Source organism: Scylla paramamosain, chromosome 18 (genome assembly GCF_035594125.1).
Source record: "Scylla paramamosain isolate STU-SP2022 chromosome 18, ASM3559412v1, whole genome shotgun sequence".
Taxonomy (NCBI): Eukaryota; Metazoa; Arthropoda; class Malacostraca; order Decapoda; family Portunidae; genus Scylla; species Scylla paramamosain.
This window is the reverse complement of record NC_087168.1, coordinates 10,048,265-10,074,649: the sequence shown is the minus strand read 5'-3', so window position 1 is coordinate 10,074,649 and position 26,385 is coordinate 10,048,265. Positions and strand designations below refer to the sequence as shown.

Below are 26,385 nucleotides of genomic sequence, written 5' to 3'. Positions count from 1 at the left end.
ACCGAGTAGCCGCTCAACCTGCTCTGCCGTCACCAAGACAGTGGTGACAGTGCAATCAGTTTCCGGGGCCAGCTGTGGTACAGGTCGTGCCGAGTCATCAACCTTCATCTTGTTTTCGAAAAGCTCGGCGAGGAGTGTGGCCTTGTCTGCACTGCTCGTGGCGGTGGATCCGTCAGGTCTGATGAGTGGAGGAAGTCTCGCGGTGACATGCTCCTTGCTGCTCCTTCACCAGATTCCACCAGGTCTTGTTGCCAACACCTGGGCCACTGAGCTTTCGCCTTCTGTCCTCCCTTAGCTGATTCCTCGTCCCTCTGCATATGGACGTCATCCTCTTACACGCCTCCCGGTGCAGCGTCTTGTTCCTACATGACGGGTGTCGCTTGTACCTCACCCAGGCAGCATGCTTGGCCTCGGCAGATGCTCTGCAGCGAAAACCAAACCAGGCGGGATCACCAGGCCTGGAGAGATATACTCGGCTGGGCACATGCTGCTGTTGGAGGGCAAGGAGCCTGGTGGTGAGGGTGCGTGCCTTGGTCTCAGCATCTCCCATTAGAAGGGCCTCCCAGTCTGTGTTATCCATGTCCTGCTTCATGGATGGCCAGTCCGCCCTGTTCCAAATCCAGACGGTACGCGGGATAGCGTCTTCCCTCGCCGTTAGCAGCTCAACCTGAGACAGCAAGGCAAAGTGGTCTGAGCTGCCCACTGGTCCTAGCTGCTGGCAGCTGATGCTGGCTTCGGATAGGTCTGTCACCACAGGATCCAGCAGCCCTCCCTGCTCGTGTGTAGGGAAGGTGACATGATTGGTTAGGCCCTGAACAGCCAGGAGATTACTGAAGGCATCCTGCTCCATGTGGAAGTTCATGTCTCCCACTATCATCACATGGGAACACTTGTGACGCCGGAGCAGGGTGTCGAGTTCCTCCGTCAGGAAGTCTAGCGGGGCTCGTCCTTGTCTGGGGGGGCGGTACATGACACAGAGGAGAAGCCCACTGTTGTCTGCAAGTATCACCCTGAAGAATAGTGCCTCCATCAGGTGTGGCACGGCTACCTCAAGTTCCTGTGTTTGGAGGCCGTCCTTAAAACAGGCAGCGACACCTCCGCCTGCTCTATTTTCTCGGTCCATCCTCACCCACAGAGAGTAGCCTGATATTTTGCCGAACGTCGGTTCCACCTCGTCACTTAACTGCGACAATGTCAGCACTATGTCTCAGCACGAAATTGTGGCTAAGGTCACCTGCATTGGTGCGGAGTCCTCTCACGTTGTCGGAGTCTCTCTCTCTCTCTCTCTCTCTCTCTCTCTCTCTCTCTCTCTCTCTCTCTCTCTCTCTCTCTCTCTCTCTCTCTCTGTGTGTGTGTGTGTGTGTTTACCTTAAAAGTTGTTCGATCATCTGTATAACTGTATAGATATTATTTGTTTTAATGTTATATGTATATTTGTAATATATCAACTGATGTATCTATCTGCAGGTCTGTTTATTTACCTACTTATCTTTTTATCGATGCATAAATCCTTCCAATCAACCATCCATCCATCTATATATTATATTGCCTTATTAAATTATCTTTCTCTTTCTGCATATCGCTCTGTACTTATATCAAACTGTCTATTTCTCCTTCTTTATGGTAATATATGCCAGGCTGTCTGTTCGATTTGCTTGCCTGCTTCGGTTAGTTTATTTTGCCTTTTTTTTTTTTAATCTGCCTTGATGTGTATGCATGTCAGTCGGTTTGTTTGCCTTTTTATCTCTGCCTTTGTCTGTATGTATGTCAGTCGGTCAGTCAGTTTCATGTTATCGATATTGATGGTAGGCTGAACAGCTCTGTAGGGGAGGCAATGATTACAAATTCAGTATTATTGGCGCGCGTCAAATTATGCTTCCCTAGGGCTCAGTCTCCGTTAGTGGCGTGGGCAGCTGTGTACCGTGACATATAAACAAGTGGCAAGTGTTTGACGCGGCGCCAGAACAAAACAGAACGAAAATAATACCGACTTAATCAGAAGTGAGGCAGGAGAGCATTGCGTTGTGTGAAAATTCAGCTTTCACTTCCACAGTTTTTTTTTTTTTTTATAGTAATGCAACAGATTACTTAAACTGATGCCATGATGGGATTTACTGAGGCAAAATTCTCAGTTGTCAACTAAAACGCGGTGCTGCTTTATTGTTCCCCCCCTCGAGGTACAGTCGTGGTCAAAAGTCGAGTAACATTCCGCACTCACTTCCACATTTTTCTTCATTCTTAAGTGCTCTGATCTGCTGACAGTCTCCTTACAAAGCCAGAAATTTTATAGATTTTAGGTAGATTGGAGAAATCAATATTAAAGAAAAACAGAAAAAAAAAAGGAGCAAAAGTGTCCAGAACTCAACTTTTGACCCTGACTGTACAATAAAGATAATACGGTAATTTTCATGACATATTCTAAACGTTTCGGTGTCTTTTCTAAACGACCTTTATGAGGCTTTAGTGGAAATAGTAGTCAAGGGTGTTTCTGGTGATAATTTAACAAGGTTTCTGAATCATTTAGACGAAAAATTCTTATGAAAACCTAACTGATCATTTATAGCTATAGAATTAAAAATAAAATTAAATAATATAAAAAAAAACTCAAAGCGTTTAAGAATACGGGCATTCATGTTTTCCCTCGCGTTTAGAAATCAATCACAATTTCCCATGTATTTATTTACTAACCCGGGAAATAAAGACCATGACACAATATCGAACGACCTTTTTTCTTTTCCATTAGATCCATACCATCCATACACTGACAAAAGAAAAATGACAAATATGTATACTTAGGTAACATGTAGAACTTTCTGCTTGTTTGTTTACACATCTGTCTGTGGTTTCGACTATTTCAAAACGCCTTCAGAATTATTCACTAACCTCAATAGAGTCCTTTTCCTTTTCACTTTTCACGAGAGGTAATTGCTTCTGTTTCCCTGTTTTAGTATGCTTTATTCAGTCTCCTCTACGCATAAAAAAAAATAAATAAATAAAAGCTGAATTACAAAATGTGGCCAGGTATAGTATAATTTTTCCGGGTATTTCTTTCCCGCCAGGTGTCTTCAGGTAACGGCATATATATATATATATATATATATATATATATATATATATATATATATATATATATATATATATATATATATATATATATATATATATATATATATATATATATATATATATATATACACACACACACACGAGTACTTGCTCATACTCTCTTTTAGAGATTTTGGTGAAACTTTTGCTGTTGCCTTGGACATATCAAAAGCTTTTGATAGTCTGGCACAAAGCTTTAATTTCCAAACTACCCTCCTACGGTTTCTATCCTTCTCTCTGTAACTTCATCTCAAGTTTCCTTTCTGATCGTTCTATTGCTGCTGTGATAGACGGTCACTGTTCTTCTCCTAAATCTATTAACAGTGGTGTTCCTCAGGGTTCTGTTCTGTCACCCACTCTCTTCTTATTATTCATTAATGATCTTCTTAACCAAACTTCTTGTCCTATCCACTCCTACGCTGATGATACCACTCTGCACTTTTCCACGTCTTTTCATAGACGTCCAACCCTTCAGGCTTCAGGAGGTAAACATTTCACGCAGGGAAGCCACAGAACGCTTGACTTCTGATCTTTCAAAAATTTCTGATTGGGGCAGAGCAAACTTGGTATTGTTCAATGCCTCGAAAACTCAATTCCTCCATCTGTCAACTCGACACAACCTTCCAGACAACTATCCCCTCTTCTTCAATGACACTCAACTGTCCCCCTCTTCTACACTGAACATCCTCGGTCTATCCTTTACTTATAATCTGAACTGGAAACTTCACATTTCATCTCTAGCTAAAACAGCTTCTATGAAGTTACGTGTTCTGAGACGTCTCCGCCAGTTTTTCTCACCCCCCCCCCCAGCTGCTAACTCTGTACAAGGGCCTTATCCGTCCATGTATGGAGTATGTTTCACATGTCTGGGGGGGTTCGACTCATACTGCTCTTCTAGACAGGGTGGAATCAAAAGATTTTCGTCTCATCAACTCCTCTCCTCTAACTGACTGTCTTCAGCTTCTCTTTCACCGCCGCAATGTTGCATATCTAGCTGTCTTCTACCGCTATTTTCATGCTAACTGCTCTTCTGATCTTGCTAACTGCATGCCTCCCCTCCTCCCGCGGCCTCGCTGCACAAGACTTTCTTCTTTCTCTCACCCCTATTCTGTCCACCTCTCTAACGCAAGAGTTAACCAGTATTCTCAATCATTCGTCCCTCTCTCTGGTAAACTCTGGAACTCCCTGCCTACTTCTGTATTTCCACCTTCCTATGACTTGAATTCCTTCAAGAGAGAGGTTTCAAGACTCTTATTCATCAATTTTTGACCACTGCTTTGACCCTTTTACGGGACTGGCATTTCAGTGGGCATATTTTTTTATTGGATTTTTGTTGCCCTTGGCCAGTGTCCTTCCTACATAAAAAAATAAATAAATAAATAAATAAATAAAAAAACACCGCCAGTTACAGCCACACTCACCCGCACCATAAACTCTGACTCAGCGACTTGGAACTACTTCCCCGCAAAGACATGGATTGAATGCATTTTTAGGGATCTTTTTACTGATTAATCTGTTTTACTGTGAGCGATATGATTTGTCATCAGAAAAAAAAAAGTATCATGTGCATTTTTTATTCTATGTAATTCTCTCTCTCTCTCTCTCTCTCTCTCTCTCTCTCTCTCTCTCTCTCTCTCTCTCTCTCTCTCTCTGTATCTATCTATCTATAACTATCTATCTATCTATTTATCTATCTATCTATCTATCCAACTATCTATTTATTCATCTATCTATCTTTATCCCCTCTTTTTTTCTCCCTTGTATTGCTACACTGCATCTCTCATTTTAGATTCGGTAGTCTAACTTAACATAGCCTTGGAAGAGCCAAAGGGTCTGATGTTATGTGTTCTTCCTTTATGCGTCTTTGTGCTCCTCTTCATCTCTTTTCCCCTCCTCCTCCTGCTCTTACTCGTCCTCTCTCACCTCCTCCTCTCCCAGCAACAAAATACAACCTTTTGCCTCCGAAAACGGCAAACTCCTCGCCTATTTATGCCATAACCCCCAAACGTTGCATCGTGCCAAAATGCACTGAGAACGACCTCATTTACCAACACGGGTGAGGAAGTGTGGGTAGTTAGGGAATGGGAGAAGGAGGAGGCGCTGTACTGAAGTTATTGCGGCGCCCTTGCAAGCATGAGCCGTATGTAATGTGCAGAACCGTCCCGCGCCACAATATGCAAGCGTCGCGCGCCATAATCACACAAAAGCTCCTGCCAAGGGAACTACTTGGCTTACGTGCGCGGCTGTAAAAGGTGTTGGGAGGCTCATTTTCCTCCGCCGCGGCGTGATGTTTACGTTACGCGCACCACTTGGCTCCCTCTCTCTCTCTCTCTCTCTCTCTCTCTCTCTCTCTCTCTCTCTCTCTCTTGTTTTATTTACATGTTTATCTGATTATGCTTTCTAAAGAGTGAATTTTGTTACTTAATTTTCAGATATTTTCGTTGTTTCATGTTTTCCTATTCTGTGTGTGTGTGTGTGTGTGTGTGTGTGTGTGTGTGTGTGTTTACTGTCGGTATTTCGAGAACCTAGTAGGTATATGATACTCATGCAGCTTGTGGATAAAATCATCATTGTTAACCATATTCATTAATTAATACTTAAGTTATCGCTATTCATCATAATCGTTATCAGTATCTTCACTTTCCATTTTAGTCAATAGTTTGATTTTTTTTTTTTTTACATAACCGTACTTGTCATTAATATATGTTATGGATATCATTGTGTACATCATTTTATCAGAAAGTATGTACGCGTCATCTTATACCAGAATAATTGCGTGCCTTAAAGATTCTACATGTACTCGGGAAAACCTACTCAGATATGATAAAATACTGTAAGTCTTTCATGTTCCATTTTCTTTGACCATGCCTACCACTGACATCCAAATTTCTCCCACACTGAAATCCCAAGAGCCAAGGTATTTGCTCACTTTCAAGTAACTGATTAGCTGCGGTCAGGTTGTCATTAAGCTTTCATCTATTTTTTTTATTATATTGCTTAATTCTGATTCTGCTTCAGATAACACTGATTAATTTGCTGCGTGTATTATGTTACTCGTAAATATTATGAATCAGTGTTTCAAATCACTTGGTATAACAGAGTTATGATCTTTCTGAATGAGTCTTCAACAGTTTCAATATTCATCTTATCCCGAAACATCAGTAGAGGACGGTATTAAGTTCTGAAATATATTTTTCGTAATTCAGTGGCTTAATCATCTCATGTTGTTCGTCCACTGCAATGATGTCTCCGCTTGATATGTTCCAATAGTAAGCGATTCGTTGAATTTGGAAATCGTCTGCTAGGAGTGAATGGGTTAAGCTGACGTCTGTCTATTAATGTTTGTTCGGCGTCATTGTCTCATTCATTGTCATCGGATCAGTCATGCTAGGATGAACTGAAATGGACGAGCATCTGAAATGAAAAATTAATCAAGGTTTTGGGGAGATATTTATTCTTGCCTTCGCCTTTACTTTAGACAGTGTAGCTTACTTCCATAACAAATATCCTTCTAAGGACCAAGAAATCTGGTGTTGTTCTTTGTGTTCTTTTGAATCATGGAGACTAAAAATGACGACAGTGGTGGTGGTGGTGTTGGCGGTGGTGGTGGTGGCTGTGGTGATAAGGGTGATGCATACGTTAAAAAAAAAAAAAAATCAACGAGTTTCATGATAAGACGAAAGTTGTTTTGACCTTTGCAATGAATGAATTTAATTATTACAACTTTATAACTTTTCTACCATGTTTTTTTTTTCAACTTTGCAATTAACCAGTGATGATATTCAGTTTCTGGAAAAAAAACATTGATCTTTATACTCGTGCTTATTTTTTCCCGAAATAAATAATAAAAAAAACTTATTTGTAAATCGTATTATCGTAAATTGTTGAGAGAGAGAGAGAGAGAGAGAGAGAGAGAGAGAGAGAGAGAGAGAGAGAGAGAGAGAGAGAGAGAGAGAGAGAGGGGAGAACTGAGAAGGTGGCAGACAAAGGGGTTAAGAGACAAAGAAAAAAAAAAAGAAAAAAGAAAAAAGAAATATAAAGCTTGCCAGTTTTCTTTGTGTTTCTCTGTTCTCCTCCTCTTCCACCACCACCTCCTCCTCCTCCTCCTCTTCCTCTTCCTCCTCCTCCTCATCCTCCTCCTCTTAGGCTCTTAAGCTGAACCGTTGTGTCAAGTTAGTAAGTAGCACATCTTTTCCATACTTAACAAAAATTGCCTTCCTCTTCCTCCTCCTCCTCCTCCTCGTCTTTATCCTCCTCTTCCTCTTTCTTCTTCTTTTACTTCTACTCGTCTTTATCCTCCATTTCCTCTCCCTCTTCCTTCTCCTCCTCCTCCTCCTCCTCCTCTTCCTAGCTCTCTTTCCCCTCCCCTCTCCGATTTTTTTAAACTTTAGTTTCTCTTTCATATTCGTTGTTGTTGTTGTTGTTGTTGTTGTTGTTGTTGATCTTCATTATCATCTCCGTTTTCTTCTTCTTATTCTTCTCCTTCTTCTTCTTCTTATTATTATTATTATTACTATTATTATTATTATTATTATTATTATTATTATTATTATTATCATTATCATTATCATTATCATTATCATTATCATTGTCATTATTATTATTATTATTATTATTATTATTATTATTATTATTATTATTATTATTATTATATTATTATTATTGTTATTATTATAATTATTATTGCTATTACTATCGTCATTATTATTATCATTTGTATTAGTATTAATAACACCATTACTATTATTTCTGTGGCTCCTTCCTCCCCCTTCCTCCTCTTCCTCCTCCCCCTCCTCCTCCTCATCCTGCTGCTCTTGAAGTCGTTAAGTAGAGATTCCCCTTCACTCCAGACCCACGTGGACATTGTGAGCTGCCTTCAAGTGTTCCAAGTAGGGAGGCGAGACGCGGCTCAGGTGGACGCCCCGGGCAGGTAAGGGGACACCTCTCATTTTCCTGGGTATCTCTCTCTTCCTGAGGACGCATCTTCCTTTATGAGGGCGCTTCCTCCTTCCTCAGGGAGTCTCCCTCTACTGCAGTTCCTTCTTCCGGAGGGCGGTTCTTCTCGTGAGTGCTTTTCCCTTCCATTCCCTTCCTGAAGACGTTCCTTCCTGAGGGTGCCTTCTGCCTCACAATGTTGCCGCCCTCCTCTCCAGATCGGCTCCTTTCCTCGGACATCCGCTCTCCCTCACCAAAACGTTCTCTCTTTTCCGAAGGCGCTTTCTGCTTTCTCCTTCTCGATGACGCCTCGCTTCCCCCAACTCAGAACCTACGCACATACAGCTGCAAAAGTGCCATGCGTCATGGCACCACCTCCAGGGCCACACTAGCCCTTTTACTGCTGTCGTCATCTTTTCTATTAATCCTTTCACTCCGATGCGAAATAATTTACACCACCAGAAATAATGCATGAAATATTTATAAGCATCTCCAAGAAAGTAGGGGATGAAGAAGAATACATTTTGAAATTTCTACCCAGTTTAAAAACTGGAAGTGGCTGTAGAACAAGTAAAGATGTCTCAGAGTGATTAGTAATTAAGGAAAGATGCACCAAACAACATTCAGAGGGTTAACATTCAGGGCACTGTAAAAATTATCATTTGCCTGAGATAGAAAAGAATAAAAGGGATTTTTTTTCTTTTCTATACTGAAGAACTATTTAACAGACTGTAGAAAAAAAAATATGCCATAGAAAGTTGTAAGTGGTTATGGGAAAAAAACTTGTACACCAGTAAATGGGTTAATTGTCCTTAGCTTCTGTCATCGAGTGAATTATGTGATATCATTTATTTACAGAGCTGCTGATAAGTCAAGCAGTCATCAATCAGGAAAAATAAATAAATAATTGGCACGTCGTCTTCATTTTAAGTAAGAAGTCTATTGGAAAGCAAAGACATTAAGGTGGGTAATCTGATGGTCCGGCTTAGCACCTCCACACACTCATGAGGTCTGAAAGGGAAGAAGCGATGTTATTGTCTGGTGCTGAGAGTGAGAGTTGAGTATTCATAGAGGAAATGTTGAACGCACCATATTCTCAATTTTCACCAAATGTTTCCAGTACCACATCAGTATCAAATAGACATACTATAGAGACTGGTATTGTTAATCCGTCGCTATTATTACAGTACGTCTTCTGCATGAAAAGTACTAATTGAATATGTGAGGGCGCCAAAACACGTTAGACAAATGAAAATATCTTCGCGTTTCACTTTCATCTTCGAACTTTCACGATGTACGTTTGATTGAAAGGAAAAGTGTATTTTAGAGTAATGGGTATGTTTTTAAGCATTCGAGAGAGAGAGAGAGAGAGAGAGAGTAATAAGAAGTTATATTACAAAGATCAATATAAATTATGCAAAAATAAGTAAGAGGAGGAGGAAATGACGGCGGTGGACGAGGGAGAAAAAGAGAAGGAGGAGGAGGAGGGAGAGGAGGAGGAGGAGGAGGAGGAGGAAAGGTCGATATTATACGGGTACGCACCGATACATTCCATCATGCACACACACACACACACACACACACACACACACACACACACACACACACACACACACACGAAGACGTCTGGATGGAAAAAAAAATGCCTAGACAAGCGTGTCTGCAGAGTATTTTTCTTGGAAGTTTAGCACCGATCTCTCTCTCTCTCTCTCTCTCTCTCTCTCTCTCTCTCTCTCTCTCTCTCTCTCTCTCTCTCTCTCTCTCTCTCTCTCTTCGTGTCGTAAGAAGATAGAAAATAAGAAAATCGATCTTCTTAAAATAATCGCACTTTTTTATATTTTTTGCTATTTCTTTTCTTATTATTATTATTATTATTATCATTATTATTATTATTATTGTTATTATTATTATTATTATTATTATTATTATTATTATTATTATTATTATTATTATTATTGTTATTATTATTATTATCATTATTATTACTATCATTTTGTTGTTGTTATTGTTGCTGTTGTTGATGTTGTTGCTGTTGTTGTTGTTGTTGTTGTTGTTGTTGTTGTTGTTGTTGTCGTCACTTTTGTTTACTTTTCTCACTTTTATGTGCACTTTCTTAATTCTAACCACACAAAGTTCATGAATAAAAAAAATAAATAAAATAAATAAATGGTTCATGCTCTATCCCCTTCTACTTCCTTCCTCCTTCTTCCTTTCCCTTCCCACTCCCCCCCTCCTCCTCCCTCCTGCCTCTTCACTTTTACCTCGCCGATACCGCACATAATTTTCTCCCTCCTCCTCCTCCTCCTCCTCCTCCTCCTCCTCCTATATCTTGACTTTCATATAAACTCTCCTTTCTGTATCTCTCCCTTTTTCCCCCTATTTTTTCCCCCTACCGCCTGGCAGTGATGAACACACACACCTCGCTATAAATGACTCTGGCAGATGGAAGCAGTATGGGCAATTTGTATAGGTCCATTGCGTCGCTGTGTCCCCATTCACTAATGCACTACATGACCCCGTTGTTGCTGTATACCTTAAAGGGCTCAGTCAGTCGGTCAAATAATCAGTCGGTTATAAGACCATATTCTGAAACACTTCTGCGCCGCACCTCGACTACATTCAGTAGGCTCTAGTTGATCTTATACGTTTTTTAAAGATGATTTATTTTTTTACGGTTCTAGTGACAGGTAAACCAGATTTCTACATTATTAACAGGAGAAACACTCTTGAGAACCAGGCTAGTTATCTCTATGACCTTTGAAAATGGTCGTGGTGAGAAAGCAAAGCGTTTCTGAATACGGGTCATACGGACTATGTTGATATAACTTTGTCAGCTTTGAGCTTTCTGTATCCTGGGGAAGAAGTGAAAGATTTCTAAGTAACTTCTTAACCCACTCTAGTATTTGATTTACGCACACGGTGACCCAGACCTAACGTAACGCCAAACACGCGTCAAGGGAAAGAACTTAAAGGGATCCTCACCATACAATATCGTTAGCTTTTCATGAATTTATAGTAAGGTGCTTTACATATACTCCTAACTCTACCCGGTCCACTTGATGAACGCGTGGAAGACAACGTAGACACACAGATTAGATAGTACATACATAGTACATACATTTTTTTTTTATGTAAGAGGGTCACTGGCCAAGGGAAACAAAAAAGAAAAAAATCCCACTGAGGTGCCAGTCCCAAAAGAGATGTCAAGAGAATCGTCGAAAATTGAAGGATAAGTGTCTTGAAACCTCTTTCTTGTAAGAATTTAAATCATAGGAAGAAGGGAGGGGCCATAGATAATCAGTAAGTTTGGTATTTCGTTAATTTGTTAGATAGATAAATACTAGATAGATAGATAGATAGATAGTTACACAGCTAGAGAGAGAGAATAGATAGATAGGTAGATAGATAGATAGATAGATAGATAGATAGATAGATAGATAGATACACCGATAGAGAGAAGACAGATAGATTGCTAGATAGATAGATAGATAGATAGATAGATAGACAGATATGAGAGAGGAGAGAGAGAGATACACCGATAGAGAGAAGACAGATAGATTGCTAGATAGATAGATAGATAGGTAAATAGATAGATAGTAAGTAGATAGATAGATAGATAGATAGATAGATAGATAGATAGATAGACAGATCAGAGAGAGAGAGAGAGAGAGAGAGAGAGAGAGAGAGAGAGAGAGAGAGAGAGAGAGAGAGATTAAACATTCATTTATTGTATTACTCAGACTGATAAGGATCTTTCAAATTATACACCATGCAATGTAATTAGAGTACCAGCAATTGTGGTCCAAGCATACATATTGTATCTGTTTTCTGGCCTAAAGTTTCACGACCGTTCTATCAAGCAGGTTTCTTCTTATACTTGAAATGTACGTACAAGGAAGAGTCGCCCTTACGTACAAGTGCATTAACTCTTTCACAGTTATGGACATCCTTTGTTAACATTCAGTGCACTGTAAAATAAATGTTTCATGGACACACTGAATAGCAACAGACTACAGGCGGCTAATCTAGTGTTTCCCAGGCTACAGAATAACTTAAAGAGACTGTAGTAGAATAAACTATGTCGTTAGAAAGATGAAAGTGAGTAAAGGAAACTTTGTGTAGCAGTAAAAGGGTTGAGTGGTACTGCTCTCAACACGTCGAGTTCCTTCATAAAATGGGCAGTTTCATAATTCTGTCCTCGAGTCTTAAAAGTGAAGGAAAACAGTCTATTTTCTCCCTTTTCTGTGACTTGACGTGTTCTATGAAAAGTGTCAGGGCATCTCTGGAATTATATTGGTCTCCTTTTAGAAAATATTCCTTCTTCACTCTTTCTGGAGCCGGGAATTTTGCGGACCTTTATTTATTTATTTTTTCTTTATTTTTTTGTGCCAGTGGTCGACCTCCTTCGTACATAAAAAGTAGTACGCACAGACCTCTTTAATTTGTTTACCTTCTCTGAATATAAGTATAGATTGACGAAAGTTTGTAGTAATAGATAAACGTCGAGCAGATTACATGGGATTTCAAGCTGTAATAAATCTTTATGACCTCAACAGGCTGTCTGAGTCACTACAGTACCGTGCGCTTAAATGTAGCATATTATCAGGGAAATAGTGGTAGAGTGGATCATATTTTCTACATTCTCTCTCTCTCTCTCTCTCTCTCTCTCTCTCTCTCTCTCTCTCTCTCTCTCTCTCTCTCTCTCTCTCTCTCATTCCATTCTCTTCTTTTCCTCTTCCCGACAGCTCCCTCATATCCCTCCCTTTCCTCCCTTCCCTTCCCGTTCCTTTTCCCCCCGGCCGCCTTCATCGAGCCTCCTCCGGCCTCTGTTATCAGTTTTCCATTGTGGCGTGGCGGGTCAGGGGAACAACACCCGGCTATTGACACACACTCCCCGCAGATGCTTCCCCCAGATTGAAATAACCCTGAAATGTAAGAGAAAGTGAGTGTGAAAAAAAAGGTCGGCTGGTCGGTGTGGGAAAAAAAATATATATACTGAAAAGTCGAGATATCAAGTTACGTGAAATTATGGAGGGGTTTTTTCTTTCCTTCTTTCTTTTTTTTTTTTTTTGTTTCACCTCAGTCAAGTTGAGATTTTTTTTTCTCTCTCTCTATCTCTCCTGTTTTGTTTTCATCATCGTTAACCGTGAACGTGTTTTGCGTTTGCTGGAACCCATGAAGTGTTTTCTTATGTAGCCAAGTGTTTTCATATTTTGTTTAATTTTTTCAGGATTTTTTTCTATAAATTATGATGGTTTTATTCATTATCGTGATTCTTTTTTTTTTTTTTTTATAAACTCGTGTTTTGTATTGTAACCTAAAGTATCTTAAGTGATCAGATCTCTTCATGTTTCGTCTGGTTCTCTTATTTGGGATTTTTATAATCTCTTATTTTTTTTCGCAAATGTATTACTGGATATAATTGTTATATACGGTTCTGTATAAATTCCAACCATGAAGAAATAATCTACGAGACTTCTCTATGAAATTTTTATTTATAACAATTCCCCAAATGATTAACACCCCCCCCCCCCATATATCATTAAAGTGGTCTAATTTTCTTTTGTGAAATTTTGAAGATAAAGTGTTTGTGGGAGAAATTTCCTGGGGGGGTTTACTGTACCTTCGGAGCACGAATATTTACAGGCGATCATGGGGTCACGAAGAACACATTGAACTCGTAAAGTTCGACCCAGGTTCAAGGGCTCATGAAACACGGTCCGGCATCATGTCGATATTCAAAGCGTATTTCACTTTGTTTCCATATTCACGCGGCACACAAGACACCTTGATCAGCTTCATGTTCACTTGCGCACAGTTTTGGTCAAAAAACTGCACGAACTACTACTACTGTGTGTTGCGTTGCCCTCAGTTTTAAGTCTTCAGATCCGTCGCTTTAAGGTAAAAAAAAAAAAAAAAAAAAAGAGTCACGCACAATCCTAAACAAGGGTTGTCTACTTGCGCGAGCCTGGGTACGCATAGGTTTCTCATCCCGGTTTAACCTTCACTTCCCCAGACCCTTCAGTCTCACTTTATTTTTCCCTTCAGTATCACAACGATCGGGTATTTCAGGAGTACGATGCTGCGGTTATGTCTAATGCGATGAGTATTCACAGAGTTCAGGGTGGAATTGATCCTTGGTTCACAACCGCTGAAAAAGTCATCAGACATACACAAGGCAGTCCTTATGTAGTAATTGTACCCATCTAGCATCAGTGTCTAAATCTTTCTAATCCTCCCCTGGGTGTGATTTCTATGGTTTTTCCTCAAGTTTAATATCGTACTTAGTGCAAATTTAGAGTACCATTTTAAAACACCGTTGACAATAATTAAAATATTCAAGTGGCTGTAGTTTTATTATAGCTTAATAGAATCACTTTTGGTCATTCAAATCACCAAACAAGTGGTTTTGTTATAAAGCTCCCTATTGACAGCTAACAATCTGAAAGCTAAGTCTATTCCAGTGACTTACTGCCCTATTTGAGAAGCTGCAAGAAGCCAGGAGGCCTTCTCGTATAATGCATGTATTATCTATGTCCACCTATCATCCGTGTTCATAAATCTGTCTAATCTTCCTAAAAATCCCTTATTGACCACTAACAACCCGATAACCGATTCTATCCCGCTCATATGCCACCTTATTTGAAAATGAGTTAGAGAACCTCGTAACCCTGCGGAGAGAAGCTGACCGGTGGTTATAGTCGTAATGATGCGGTGCGCGGTGTGTGAGCCATTGACCAAGATGCTCACCCCTTAACTAACTCCCTGTGATAATGCTGACTGCGGTTCGGACACGAGGTAAGGAAGGAGAGGGAGAAAACAAAGGAGGAGGAGGAGGAAAAGGAAGAGGAACCAGAATATAAACTAAGAATTTACTTTACCAGATGTCTTTGGCTCTTCACCTACTTTTAGTTTTTTGACGTTTATATCTTAGTTTAAGCATTCTTTGTCTTATGTTTTCTTTCAAGTTTCAACCCGTTACGTTGCACCAAGACTATTTTAGTTAATCTATTATCATCCGTTCCGTTGTGTTTCATCATTATAAGAAAGGAAAAGGAAAAAGAAGAGAAGAAGCAAGATGAACGATATGAATATTTATTGTCACATAAATAACATAATCTTTAGCCTTTCTTATCCTTTTTCATGTTATTGTTATCACTCTAAGACAGAACAAGAAGGAGGAGGAGGAGGAGGAGGAGGAAGAGGAGGTGGAAGGGTGTGGGGGAAGGAGTAGGAGGAGGAGGAGGAGGAGGAGATGGAAGGGTGTGAGGGAAGGAGTAGAAGGAGGAGGAAGAGGAGTGAGGGGAGTAGGAGGAGGAGGAGGAGGAGGAGGAGGAGGAGGAGGAATAAGTACAAAAGAAGAATGGCAGTAGTGGTTGTGTGGGTTCCATGATTGCGAAAAACACAAGGCTCCCACTTCCATCTCCCTCCCTCTGTGTTGTGCTTGGAGGCTCCACCGAGACCCGCAGACCACGGCGCAGCTCTGCATCCTCGCGTCTCCAGGGTGGCCTCCCTCTCTGCTGCTCCAGGCTCGTGTGGTTTTTTCTGACACTGGCACTGTACAGACGCGTTACCACACACTTTTCGTACTCTTTCTTCCATGATGGAGGGCCAGCTTCTTTTTAAGAGTTCTATCTTAAGTTTTTTTTTTTTTTTCTTCTTCTTTTCTTAGGTCGTCATTACTTCCGCTTGCAAACTTCTTCGCTATACTTTTATCTCGTTATCCAGATTCATTCTCTCTCTCTCTCTCTCTCTCTCTCTCTCTCTCTCTCTCTCTCTCTCTCTCTCTCTCTCTCTCTCTCTCTCTCTCTCTCTCTCTCTCTCTCTTCAAATCAGTGGTTTCAAAATTACGGTGGCCCTCCTTGGGGACGTACGGCATTCCTAAGGATGGCGGAGCGTGAGCAGGATGCACACACCTGAATTCTTCATTATTATTATGAAAATCCTTTTCATCATTCTGTTGAAGATTCTACGATATAAAGTCCATAATTTTGGTCATTCCGTTCTTTGGGTAACATGTAATTATAAATAATTTTAGTATTAATTGAATTTAAGTAAATATGAACAACTAGTTCTGGATTTAGCTTGAAACATTCACGAAGAAATGAAATGGTACGACTAAGTGATACTCATTATTTTCACTTTAATTCGGTTATAAATCTTATGATGTATGTGGTGTGTGTGAGGTCAGCTGGATTATGAGGAATGGAGAAACATACGCGCATAAGAAAATGAGGAGACTGCAAAAGGTCAGTTGGCCTACACAAGACTTCTCCGGAGCACTTAAGATTTTATCATCTTTCATCCTCATCATCAAATTTATCTAACCTCCAAAGTATCTAATATCTGTGCATTTTCAGTCCTATAACTAGAGAAAAATGTCAAATATTCATGTAATTCTTTTGTATCTAATTGTCCAAGGCGCCATGGTACATGTATTTCTCAAAAGTTCTCGGAAGGATGCGTGGAATTAGATAAAGTTAAAGAATGCTGATATAGAGGATATAACAAGAGTGACGTAAGCAAAATTCTCAGGATCAGTAATGAGAATAAAACAAAAAATAATGGGTTCAAGCTTGAAAAGTTAGATTTAAAAACGAGATAGGAAAGAACTGGTTTTCAAATAGATTGCTAGATGAATGGAATGGACTCAGTAATCAGGTTGTTAGTGCTGAATCATTAGAAAGCTTTAAAAGAGGATTAGACAAATTTATGGATGAGGATGATAGATGGTATGTTTGCAAATATGTTTCATAAAGGGTTTGCCGTGCGTAGACCTGGTGGATTCTTGCAGCTTCCCTTGTCTTATGTTCCTTTGTTCTTATGAAGTGAGGTGAGGGGTTAATGAATGATGATGAGAATACGGAGGAGATAAAAGTCTAAGAGGGGAAAATAAGGAAAAAGAGAGGAGACTGGTAAGAATGAGCTGTAAGGAGAGAGAGAGAGAGAGAGAGAGAGAGAGAGAGAGAGAGAGAGAGAGAGAGAGAGAGAGAGAGAGAGAGAAACGGATGAACGGGCAGGCGAAGAGATAGATGGAAGGAGGGATATATATATGGTGGACTGTCAAAAGCGATGACTCAAAATAGACGTGGGGAAAGGTGTTTAGGAAAAGGAGAGATCGATAAAATAGAGGACAGACGGGTCTTCTCATTAGGGCTTAATTCAGGTTAAGAGTAAAATGTATACAATAGATTTTCATGTCTTATACAAGAACTGCCACTTCATTTCTTTATATTTTAAATCACAATGTCAAGTCAGTATGAATGTTTCAAATATAAGGGAGAAATAGAGGGATGAAGGAGCTAAGATAAAAGGGGTGGAGGGATGAAGGGTTGAGATTGAAATAATACAAATTTTGTGCTGGTGTGGGAACACACGCCCACACCCTCGCCGCCTGCATTCCATTCTCCAGTCCCCTGGGACCTGACGCCAGCTTTGACCAGCCACGTGGTGTGAGGTCAACCTTCACATCCTTTGTCTCCGGACGTCAGCCCTGGCTGTGACCTGACCCAGCAAGCAACCACCCCTACATCGCGTCCAACCAGGCCTCGGAGGTGGATGTGCGACCCACTGGCACTTTACTTTATTATTATCATTTTGTACAGTTTTTACTTTATTGATATAACGCAGCAGCTTTACAACTATTTTTTTGGTCACCTACACAGAAGTACAGGAGAAGCATTATATTTATTTAATCTAGTACATAGAAATGGTGGCAGCGGTAGGATGAGTCGACGCTACAAATCCTGGCCCACGTGTCCTGCCTGCTCGTCGCCAGCTACTCCAGCTACCTTCATCACCTCCGGGTTACCTGCTAAACCGTCACCGACACATTTCTGCTAAGCCGTCACCAACGCAAACTGCTACGCTACTACATGTCTATGGTGCTTTCTTCAGCTGCTTTCCGGGCCTCTTTTAAGCTTTTTATGCCAAGCCTGCCCCACCAGCCTGTGCCTGTACGCCTTCAAGCCGTCACCGACGCTGTTCATGTTTCAAGTATGTGCTTTTCAAGCCGACATTGACGCATCTCGACTGATTTAAGCTGCTTTCCTGTCGTTTCAAGACTCAAAGAACTTTTCAGCAGGCAGTCTTCACTTCAATACTACACCTCGACTGATTTTTAAGCTGTGTTCTTGTTGCTTCAAGACCCGGGAACTTCTCGGCCGTCAGTCTTCTGCAAGTTTTGGTGTTTCCTGTCCGTGTGGTCTTTCCTGCTCGTGGCTTCCAGCGTATAATCTGCCACGTTCTACTACACTTGAAAATTTTATAACAGTGTTATGATTTTTACAGTGTATTGTTGTTATTTTAGCAATTTATTGGCATAGAAACGCCTTGTTCTTTTGTTTTATGGCGTCTAGTGTTGTCCTAGTTTTTCTTGGCCTATGATTCGCTGTGCTGAAGTGACAGCTAGTGTGAGTTTTGTGTTTGGCCACTGTGCTCTCTTTTCTGACGTCTTTGCTATGTGAGTTTTGTGATTCGCAAGTCCGTATTCCTTTTTTTGACGTCTTTGTTCTGTGAGCCTTGCAATTGGCTATAGTGCATACATCACGTGTCTTACACAGATAAGCGTCGTTACTATTTGAATTATTGCTTCAGTGCGCTTGCATCACTCCATATGTTTTGTAAGCATGAGGGTATGCGTAGAAGGGCGGCATAACAATAATAACAATTATTGTTATTTTCTATGATTAAGATAGATTTTTTTTTTTTTTTTTGTCTTAAAAGTAGAGAAAACTTTTAAATATTCATGTGATTTTTTTGAAATTAATTGTCCAAAGCGGTAAGGTACATGAATTTCTCAGAAGCTCTCGGGATGGTACATGGACTAGAAAAAGGTTGAAGAAAACTGACTGTTTTAGCCCATCCTGATAAGGTAAGGTTATCGGTCCCTGGACCACGTTAGTCATCCTTCTTTGTACAGACTCTATGTCTATTCTAATAATTTTATTAGAACAGTAAAGCATGACGAAGCGACCTTTGGGGATGGAGACTGGGGATACGGTGTCGTGTCAAATCTCTCCCGGATCCAAATTTCTCCCGGGTGACGCCACTGCGCATGCACACCATATCGACGACACCGGTCCCCAGATAGAGTTGAAAGCGGTAGTCAAAAATTGCAGGATAAGTGTCTTGAAACCTTCCTCTTCAAACAGTTCAAGTCATAAGAAGGTGGAAATACAGAAGCAGGCAGGGAGTTCCAGAGTTTACCAGAGAAAGGGATGAATGATTGAGAATACTGGTTAACTCTTGCGTTAGAGAGGTGGACAGAATAGGGGTGAGAAAAAGAAGAAAGTCTTGTGCAGCGAGGCCGCGGGAGGAGGGGAGGCATACAGTTAGCAAGATCAGAAGAGCAGTTGGCATAGAAATAGTGGTAGAAGACAGCAAGAGATGCAACACTGCAGCGATGAGAAAGAAGCTGAAGACAGTCAGAGGAGAAAAGTTCATGAGACGAAAAGCTTTTGATTCCACCCTATCTAAAAGAGCGGTATGAATATTTGATGCATGGATGGATAAGGCCCCTGTACTGGGTTTGCAGCTGAGGGAGGGGATGAGAAAAACTGGCTGAGACGACTCAGAATGCTTATAATCATTGTGTTTTTTGTTTGTTAAATACAACAATAAACCAATAGGCATCTTACTGTGTTAATCGTCTATCGTTCTATGGTTGTGCATTAAGAAGCTATTCAAAATTTCTTCACTTTGAAGAATGGGGGACTTAGCGCACACATGGTTAAGCAAAGGCGAAGAACCACTGCTCTTGATTGTTTATGATAACGCGTTGCTTCTCATGAGTAGTATAAGGACTATATGGAGCAAAGATAGCACCACAGGCACTAGAAAGTTCAACTACGCGATCACTTCTTTTACCTTCAGTGGTATCTTTGGAAATTATACTATATCTGAACTTGCACCACATCATTTTATTAAGTTTAATGAGATTCCAAAATTGTGTCAAGATAAACTGTTTCCATTTAGTTTCATTAGATAATTTCCAGATAAAGTTAAGCCCGGTATTCACCCTCTAATGTCTATTTTCTTTACATCTTTCGACGATTATGCTCTTTATTGAGAATTCAGAAGTCCCTATGCCATAACCCACGGTAATGTTAAAACTGCCAAGCCACTGAATGAATCTGGTACAGAAACTTTCCTCCGTAACGAAACGTCTCAACTCCTCAGTTCCTCTTTAAAGACTATTATTATTATTTTATTATGGCAGGCCTTCGACACAACATTAAGTACATGGACAAAAGAATAAACAACATTGGACATAATATCAAAGAGCAAAGACAAAGTCTCTTTTCCTTTTCCCTTCCCTTCAGATGAGGTTGCCAAGAAATGAAGAAATATCATGCAGTATAAAAATAGTTTCATGGAATCTTTTTTCTAAGGAACGAAGTAACAAGTATCACAGCTACAACTACAACCGGGCAAATAAAGTATGATCCGGTAATATAAGTGACAGTGGCTTGTGCATCGCTCGCTGAGGTGCTCGTTGGATTTTCACAATTTTACTACATGAGTCGGAAACGCGAAGTTAAGAGACATGATTTTTTTTTTTTTTTTTTTTTTTTTTTTTGCGAAACACTCGAGCAGCCTCACCAAGCACGCACTCAAATCAAACTGGAGAGAGAGCGGGCGTAATTATGCAAACCGTTCGTCTGTTTGTGCGTCGCAGGTTAAAGAGAGAGAGAGAGAGAGAGAGAGAGAGAGAGAGAGAGAGAGAGAGAGAGAGAGAGAGATATGACGAGTTTTTAATTTCCGACAGATTCTCTCTCAAAAACTTCCACTCTGCGAATCATCAAAGGCTTCCAAGATCTTGCTGACTCCTCCTCCTCTTCCTCCTCCTCCTCTTCCTCCTCCTCCTCCTCCTCCTCCTCCTCCTCCTCCTCCTCCTCCTCGTCGTCGTCGTCTTTATTATTATTATTATTATTATTATTATTATTATTATTATTATTATTATTATTATTATCATTATTATTGTTATCAACATCATCATCGTTCCTTTCTCTACCTCCTATTCTACTACCCATGATATCCCATCTTAATTTATCTTCTTTCAACTATTTTATTAAGGTATATAGCTTTACTTATCTTATTCTTCATTTTACATTTTTTTATGTACGGCGTCATATGATCCACTGGTTTAAGTGCATTGAAAGTTAATGGATATTTCGGTGTCTGTAATTCAACAACAGTAACAACAACAACAGTCAAAAACAGTCAAAAACCATTATTTTTATCGGCATCATCAACGTCAAATCCATGAAAGAAAACCCTATATGCATACAGAAAACATGTAGCTATATGGGAGGACAGTATAGAAATATGTGTTCATAACCTCGTAGCCTACTCAGGAAACCAAAAGCAGACGGATCCTTTTTGTCCAGACGAGGGGATCTGTCTTGAAGTCTGTGGAAATCTGTGTGAAGCAAATAGAATTGACTGAGAGGAAGTTGAAACTGCCTGAGGGAATGTGTATTTTTACTCGAGAGAGAGAGAGAGAGAGAGAGAGAGAGAGAGAGAGAGAGAGAGAGAGAGAGAGAGAGTCAATAGTGCTCGAAAGCTGTGTATCAAGATTGACCTCTTGTATCGATGAGTAAGTACTGTAGGAGGAGGGTCTCTCTCTCTCTCTCTCTCTCTCTCTCTCTCTCTCTCTCTCTCTCTCTCTCTCTCTCTCTCTCTCTCTCTCTCTCTCTCTCTCCCGTTGACTTTTCTTTTTGCTACGAAACGAATAAAGCGCATAAGGAGGAAGAGAAACTGGAGAAGTACGAGGATGTAGAAGAATGAGGAGGTGGTGGATACGTAGAAGAGCGCGTCGAGGAGGTAAAAGGCGTGACGGAGGCGTGGTGGTTGCAGAGTCAGGCAGAAGTCACCCTTGAGTGGAGCTTCATGAATTGGTTACGAGAAACAAGTGGGTCCTCAGTGCCCCCCGAGAACCTTCATCAGCTGATCGTTGTCGTTGTCGTCGTTGTTGTCGTCGTCGTCGATGTTGTTTTTGTTGTTGTTGGTGGTGGTGGTGGTGGTGATTGTTATTATTGTTGATGTTGCTGTTGTTGTTATTGTTGTTGTTGTTGGTGGTGGTGGTGGTTGTTTAGTTTTCTAGTGATGGTGATAGTATGTTTATCAGTAGCTGAAGTTGTTGTTATTGTTGTTGTTATTGTTCATTTAACTTCTTCTCCTCCTCCTCCTCCTCCTCCTCCTCCTAGTAGTAGTAGTAGTAGTAGTAGTAGTAGTTGTTGTTGTTGTTGCGGTGGATGGTGGTAGTAGCAGTAGAAGTAATAGTAGTTGAAACAGTAGTTGAAGTAGTAGTAGTAGTAGTAGTAGTAGTTGAAGCAGTAGTTGAAGTAGTAGTAGTAGCAGTAGCAGCAGTAGTAGCAGTAGTAGTAGTAGTAGTAGTAGTAGTTGCGGTGAATGGTAAAAGCAGTGGTAGTAATAGTAGTAGTAGTAGTAGTAGTGGCAGCAGCAGTAGCAGCACTAGTAACGACAGCAGTAGTAGTAGTACTATATTTATAGTAGTAGTAGTAGCAGTAGTAGTAGTGGTAGCTAGTAGTAGTAGTGCAGTAGCATTGGTAGTACCAGCAGTAACAAAAAAAAAAAGCAGCAGCAACAGCAACAGCGGCAGCATTATTATTATTATTAGTAGTAGTAGTAGTAGTAGTAGTAGTATTGGTGGTGGTGGTATTTATATTAGTAGTGGTGATGGTGAGCAGCAGCAGCAGCAGCAGCAGCAATATGGGTTGCGCCTTTACAACGGTTGGTTTTGGTTGTGTTCATAGCAGGTTATGTTCAGTTGTTTTTTTTTTCCACAAATTTTTAACTGTCTCTAATTCTACAATTTTGTAATATAGTTTTACTCATAAATATATTTTTCATTTTAAAAAATATTCTTTTTTATTCATTTGGTAGTCCCATTCACTGTAATACAATGTGGAGACTCGCTTGCCTGACAAGGAATTATTGCGGCCTCCAGGACCACCATGGCAGGCCGGGCGCTTAGACCGGTTGTCCTGCATCGACTGTTGTTTTGCCGCAATGCACAACTACAGAGTAAGCTAAAAAATGTCTGATCCCTCCGAAGAAAGACTAGCTATTCATTTAGAACATTTATATAAATTTATGTACATAACCACTGCTAACTATTAGTGTAACTCATCTGTTGTCTGCCTGTCCTGTGTTAGATGACGGGATCTCATATTTGATGGGGCATGCTGTCAGTGTTGTGTGTTAATTAAGGTTTGTGGTATTGGATCTAAGAGAAAATTAAGTGACAATGTTATATTCTTGTATAACGGGAACACATTCCTTCGTAGCTAACAGCAAATCTTTTAAAATTAAGACTCCATGTCTTACTAATCTCCCTCGTGCACAGACTGTTGTGTGTTGGGTGAAGGGTTTCACAACTAATTTAACTAATTAAATGTTATAACTTCGTAATCTGAAATAACTGTTCACCAGATGAAAGCTTAATTTTTTAGATAGAGCAGCAGAAACAAGGGTCTATATAGAGTAAAAATTACTGATGATGACATGTGCAGGAAACTACTGATGGAAGCTAAAAATCTTAAAAACAATCAAGTGTACAATGGTGTTTACATAAATAAAGATTTCACATTCAAGCAAAGAAAAAAACTGAGAGGCAGCAAAGGAATAGGTTAGTTGATGACACAGCACAATCAACTGCTCAGTCTGCCAATTCTGCTGCTCCTTCTGACCCAGCTAACACTTTACTCAGCTAAATATTGGCTTGTGTAATGTAAATAGTCTTACCAATAAGGTTTCATTTAAGCAATTTTTTGTATGTAAATCATGCACATGTATTAGGGGTTACTGAGACATGGTTGAATAGCTGTATTCCAGATGCTGCAGTTTCAATTCCTAACTACAATATATTCAGAAATGATGTTTCTGGTTCAGTTTGCAAAAATGGAGTTGGCATTTATGTGCATAATTCCTACAGGTGTCTCAACATGAACATCAAAATACCTAACGTTTGCTTAGTTTTTCTTCCAGATTACAAATTATTCATTGTAGTTGTTTATATACCTCCCTCCTACTCCTTCTATGACAACAATGAAATTATAGATTTCCTAACAGACTTTTGCACTAACAGGGAAGTAATAGTGATGGGGGATTTTAACCTTCCTACTATTTTTTGGTCACTTGGAGGAGTAAGTATTAATGCAGTATCTCATACCAATAAGCTTTTCCTGGATTGTTTTACCTCACTAGGCCTTACTTAGTGGATTGATGAGCCAACAGATATCAGGGCAAGCAATACTCAAGATCTATTTTTACCACAGAAACTGATAGAGTAGTTTCCTCTAATGTTCTTCCTCCATCTCCCAATTGGGATCACTGTGTTATATTTTGTGGTTATATTTTTCCATTCAAACTTTTGATATCAAATATTGAATCTACATCCCCTTTCTGGCCCAAGGCTAATTTCAAACAAATTAACCAATTCTTGTCTACTATTGACTAGGACTTTGAATTTCAGAATATGAACACTAATGATTCATACAACAAATTCTTGTCGTTGGAAGAACTTATGATCCACAAAAAGCTTCTTGCTCCTCAACAAAAGCACATCAATATAGGAATTTTTCCATTCAGAAACAGATTGGTTATGAAGAAGATATCCTTAATAATTACTCGCACAAGCCCAAAGTATTTCATTCTTACGTATGTGGGAAAAAAGTAGGCTGTCCTTCTATTGGCCCTCTTGGTGATGCAGACAGCTTACTACCTGACCCACAAGAGATGGCTCAGCTGCTGGGTACTTCCTTTGCTTCAGTGTTTACAATTCCTTCAGGTCTTCCACAGTCCACACCAGTACATGATGGCTCCTTTCACCAAATTCACTTTACAGTGCATGATGTAGCTAAAGAATTGAGTGCTATCAACCCTTCATCTGCAATGGGACCAGACTCTGTCCATCTAGCATTACTTAAACATTGCTCCACTAATTTAGTATATCCTATATTCAAAATATTTTCCTTGTCTATTGAGTCTGGGGAAATCCCTGATACATGGAAACAATTTTCAGTAGTACCCATTTTAAAGAAAGGGAAAAGAAGTGATGCTCTCAACTATCATCCATTAAAACTCACTTCTGTCAGCTGTAAAACTTTAGAGAGAATAATTGTTGTTGCACTAGATGAATATCTGGAAGCTAATTCAATACTTAATGACAACCAGTTTGGTTTTTGCTCTCACAGGTCTGTGGAGGATCAGCTCTTACTAATCTATGATGCAGTCTCAGAGTGGATGGACAGGGGCAATATGGTTGATCTTATTCTTTTTGACTTCTCAAAAGCCTTCAACACTGTTAACCACCAGATTCTATTTACTAAACTTATTTCATTGGGTATTATTAACCACCAGATTCTATTTACTAAACTTATTTCACTGGGTATTAATGGTTCTGTTATCTCTTGGATTAGGGCATTTCTGTCTCACAGGACTATGGAGGTTGTTGTGGGTGGATAGCACAGTCCTTTGTACCTAGTGATTAGTGGAGTGCCACAGAGTTCTGTGTTAGGTCCTACTCTTTTCCTTATGTACATAAATCACATCTCCACTACTTTAATATCCAACATAAAATCGTTTGCGGATGGCCTGAAATTGTATCTCTTAATAAGGTTAATATCCAACATAAAATTATTTGTGGATGGCCTGAAATTGTATCTCTTAATAAGGCCTCAGAATCTCAATACAGTGTTGTAGTGTATGAGTACTGTGCAAAAAGATATTGATTCACTGGTTGCAGTTGCTGAATTGTGGGACTTAAAGATTAATGCAAACAAAACTAAACTTATTAGTTTTGGTACTGACCTCCATCAGTCTTACGATCTGGGCCCTTATTCATTTTACACCATTAAAGGCAATCCTCTAAGCTCCAGTTCTGCTGCAGTAGATCTTGGCATAACTGTGGATCCAACTCTAATATTCCATCCCCATATTCAAACCCTATTGTCAAAGGCCTAGTGTCTGGCATACTCTTTACTTAAGTTAACTTTGTGTCGCTCTCCTTCCTTTATGGTTAAACTTTTCATTACGCATGTATGTCCACTTCTTGAATTTGCATCTCCAGTATGGAATACAGGTTATTTCAAAGACTTATCACTTCTTGAATCAGTTCAACGACGATGGACTAAGCTCATTACAGGTTGTGAGGGTATGTCCTATGACCAACGACTTAAAACTCTAGATCTTTACTCTGTAAAAGGAAGACTCTTGTGGGCTGATCTTATCAAATGCTGGAAGATCTTCAGTGGTATGTCATCTATATCTCCTGACTTATTTACTATGGCATCAGCAAGATATTACAAGAGGGCACAA

At 39.9% G+C, this 26,385-nt stretch overlaps 1 protein-coding gene across 2 annotated transcripts in view; it reads left to right on the top strand.

Annotated features, from left to right (window-relative positions):
* LOC135109080 (uncharacterized) overlaps nt 1-26,385 on the top strand; it is a 77,961-nt gene that overhangs the window by 37,742 nt on the left and 13,834 nt on the right. Inside the window, exon 2 of one of the 2 annotated variants that reach the window (XM_064020138.1) lies at nt 7,956-8,035. Coding sequence is in view for 1 of the 2 variants with exons in the window: in XM_064020137.1 (XP_063876207.1) it covers nt 23,022-23,091 (70 nt within the window). In the remaining variant the exon portion in view is untranslated. Of the gene's footprint in view, nt 1-7,955; nt 8,036-22,954; nt 23,092-26,385 lie in introns of those variants that run through there. The other variant, XM_064020137.1, reaches the window with a different exon arrangement.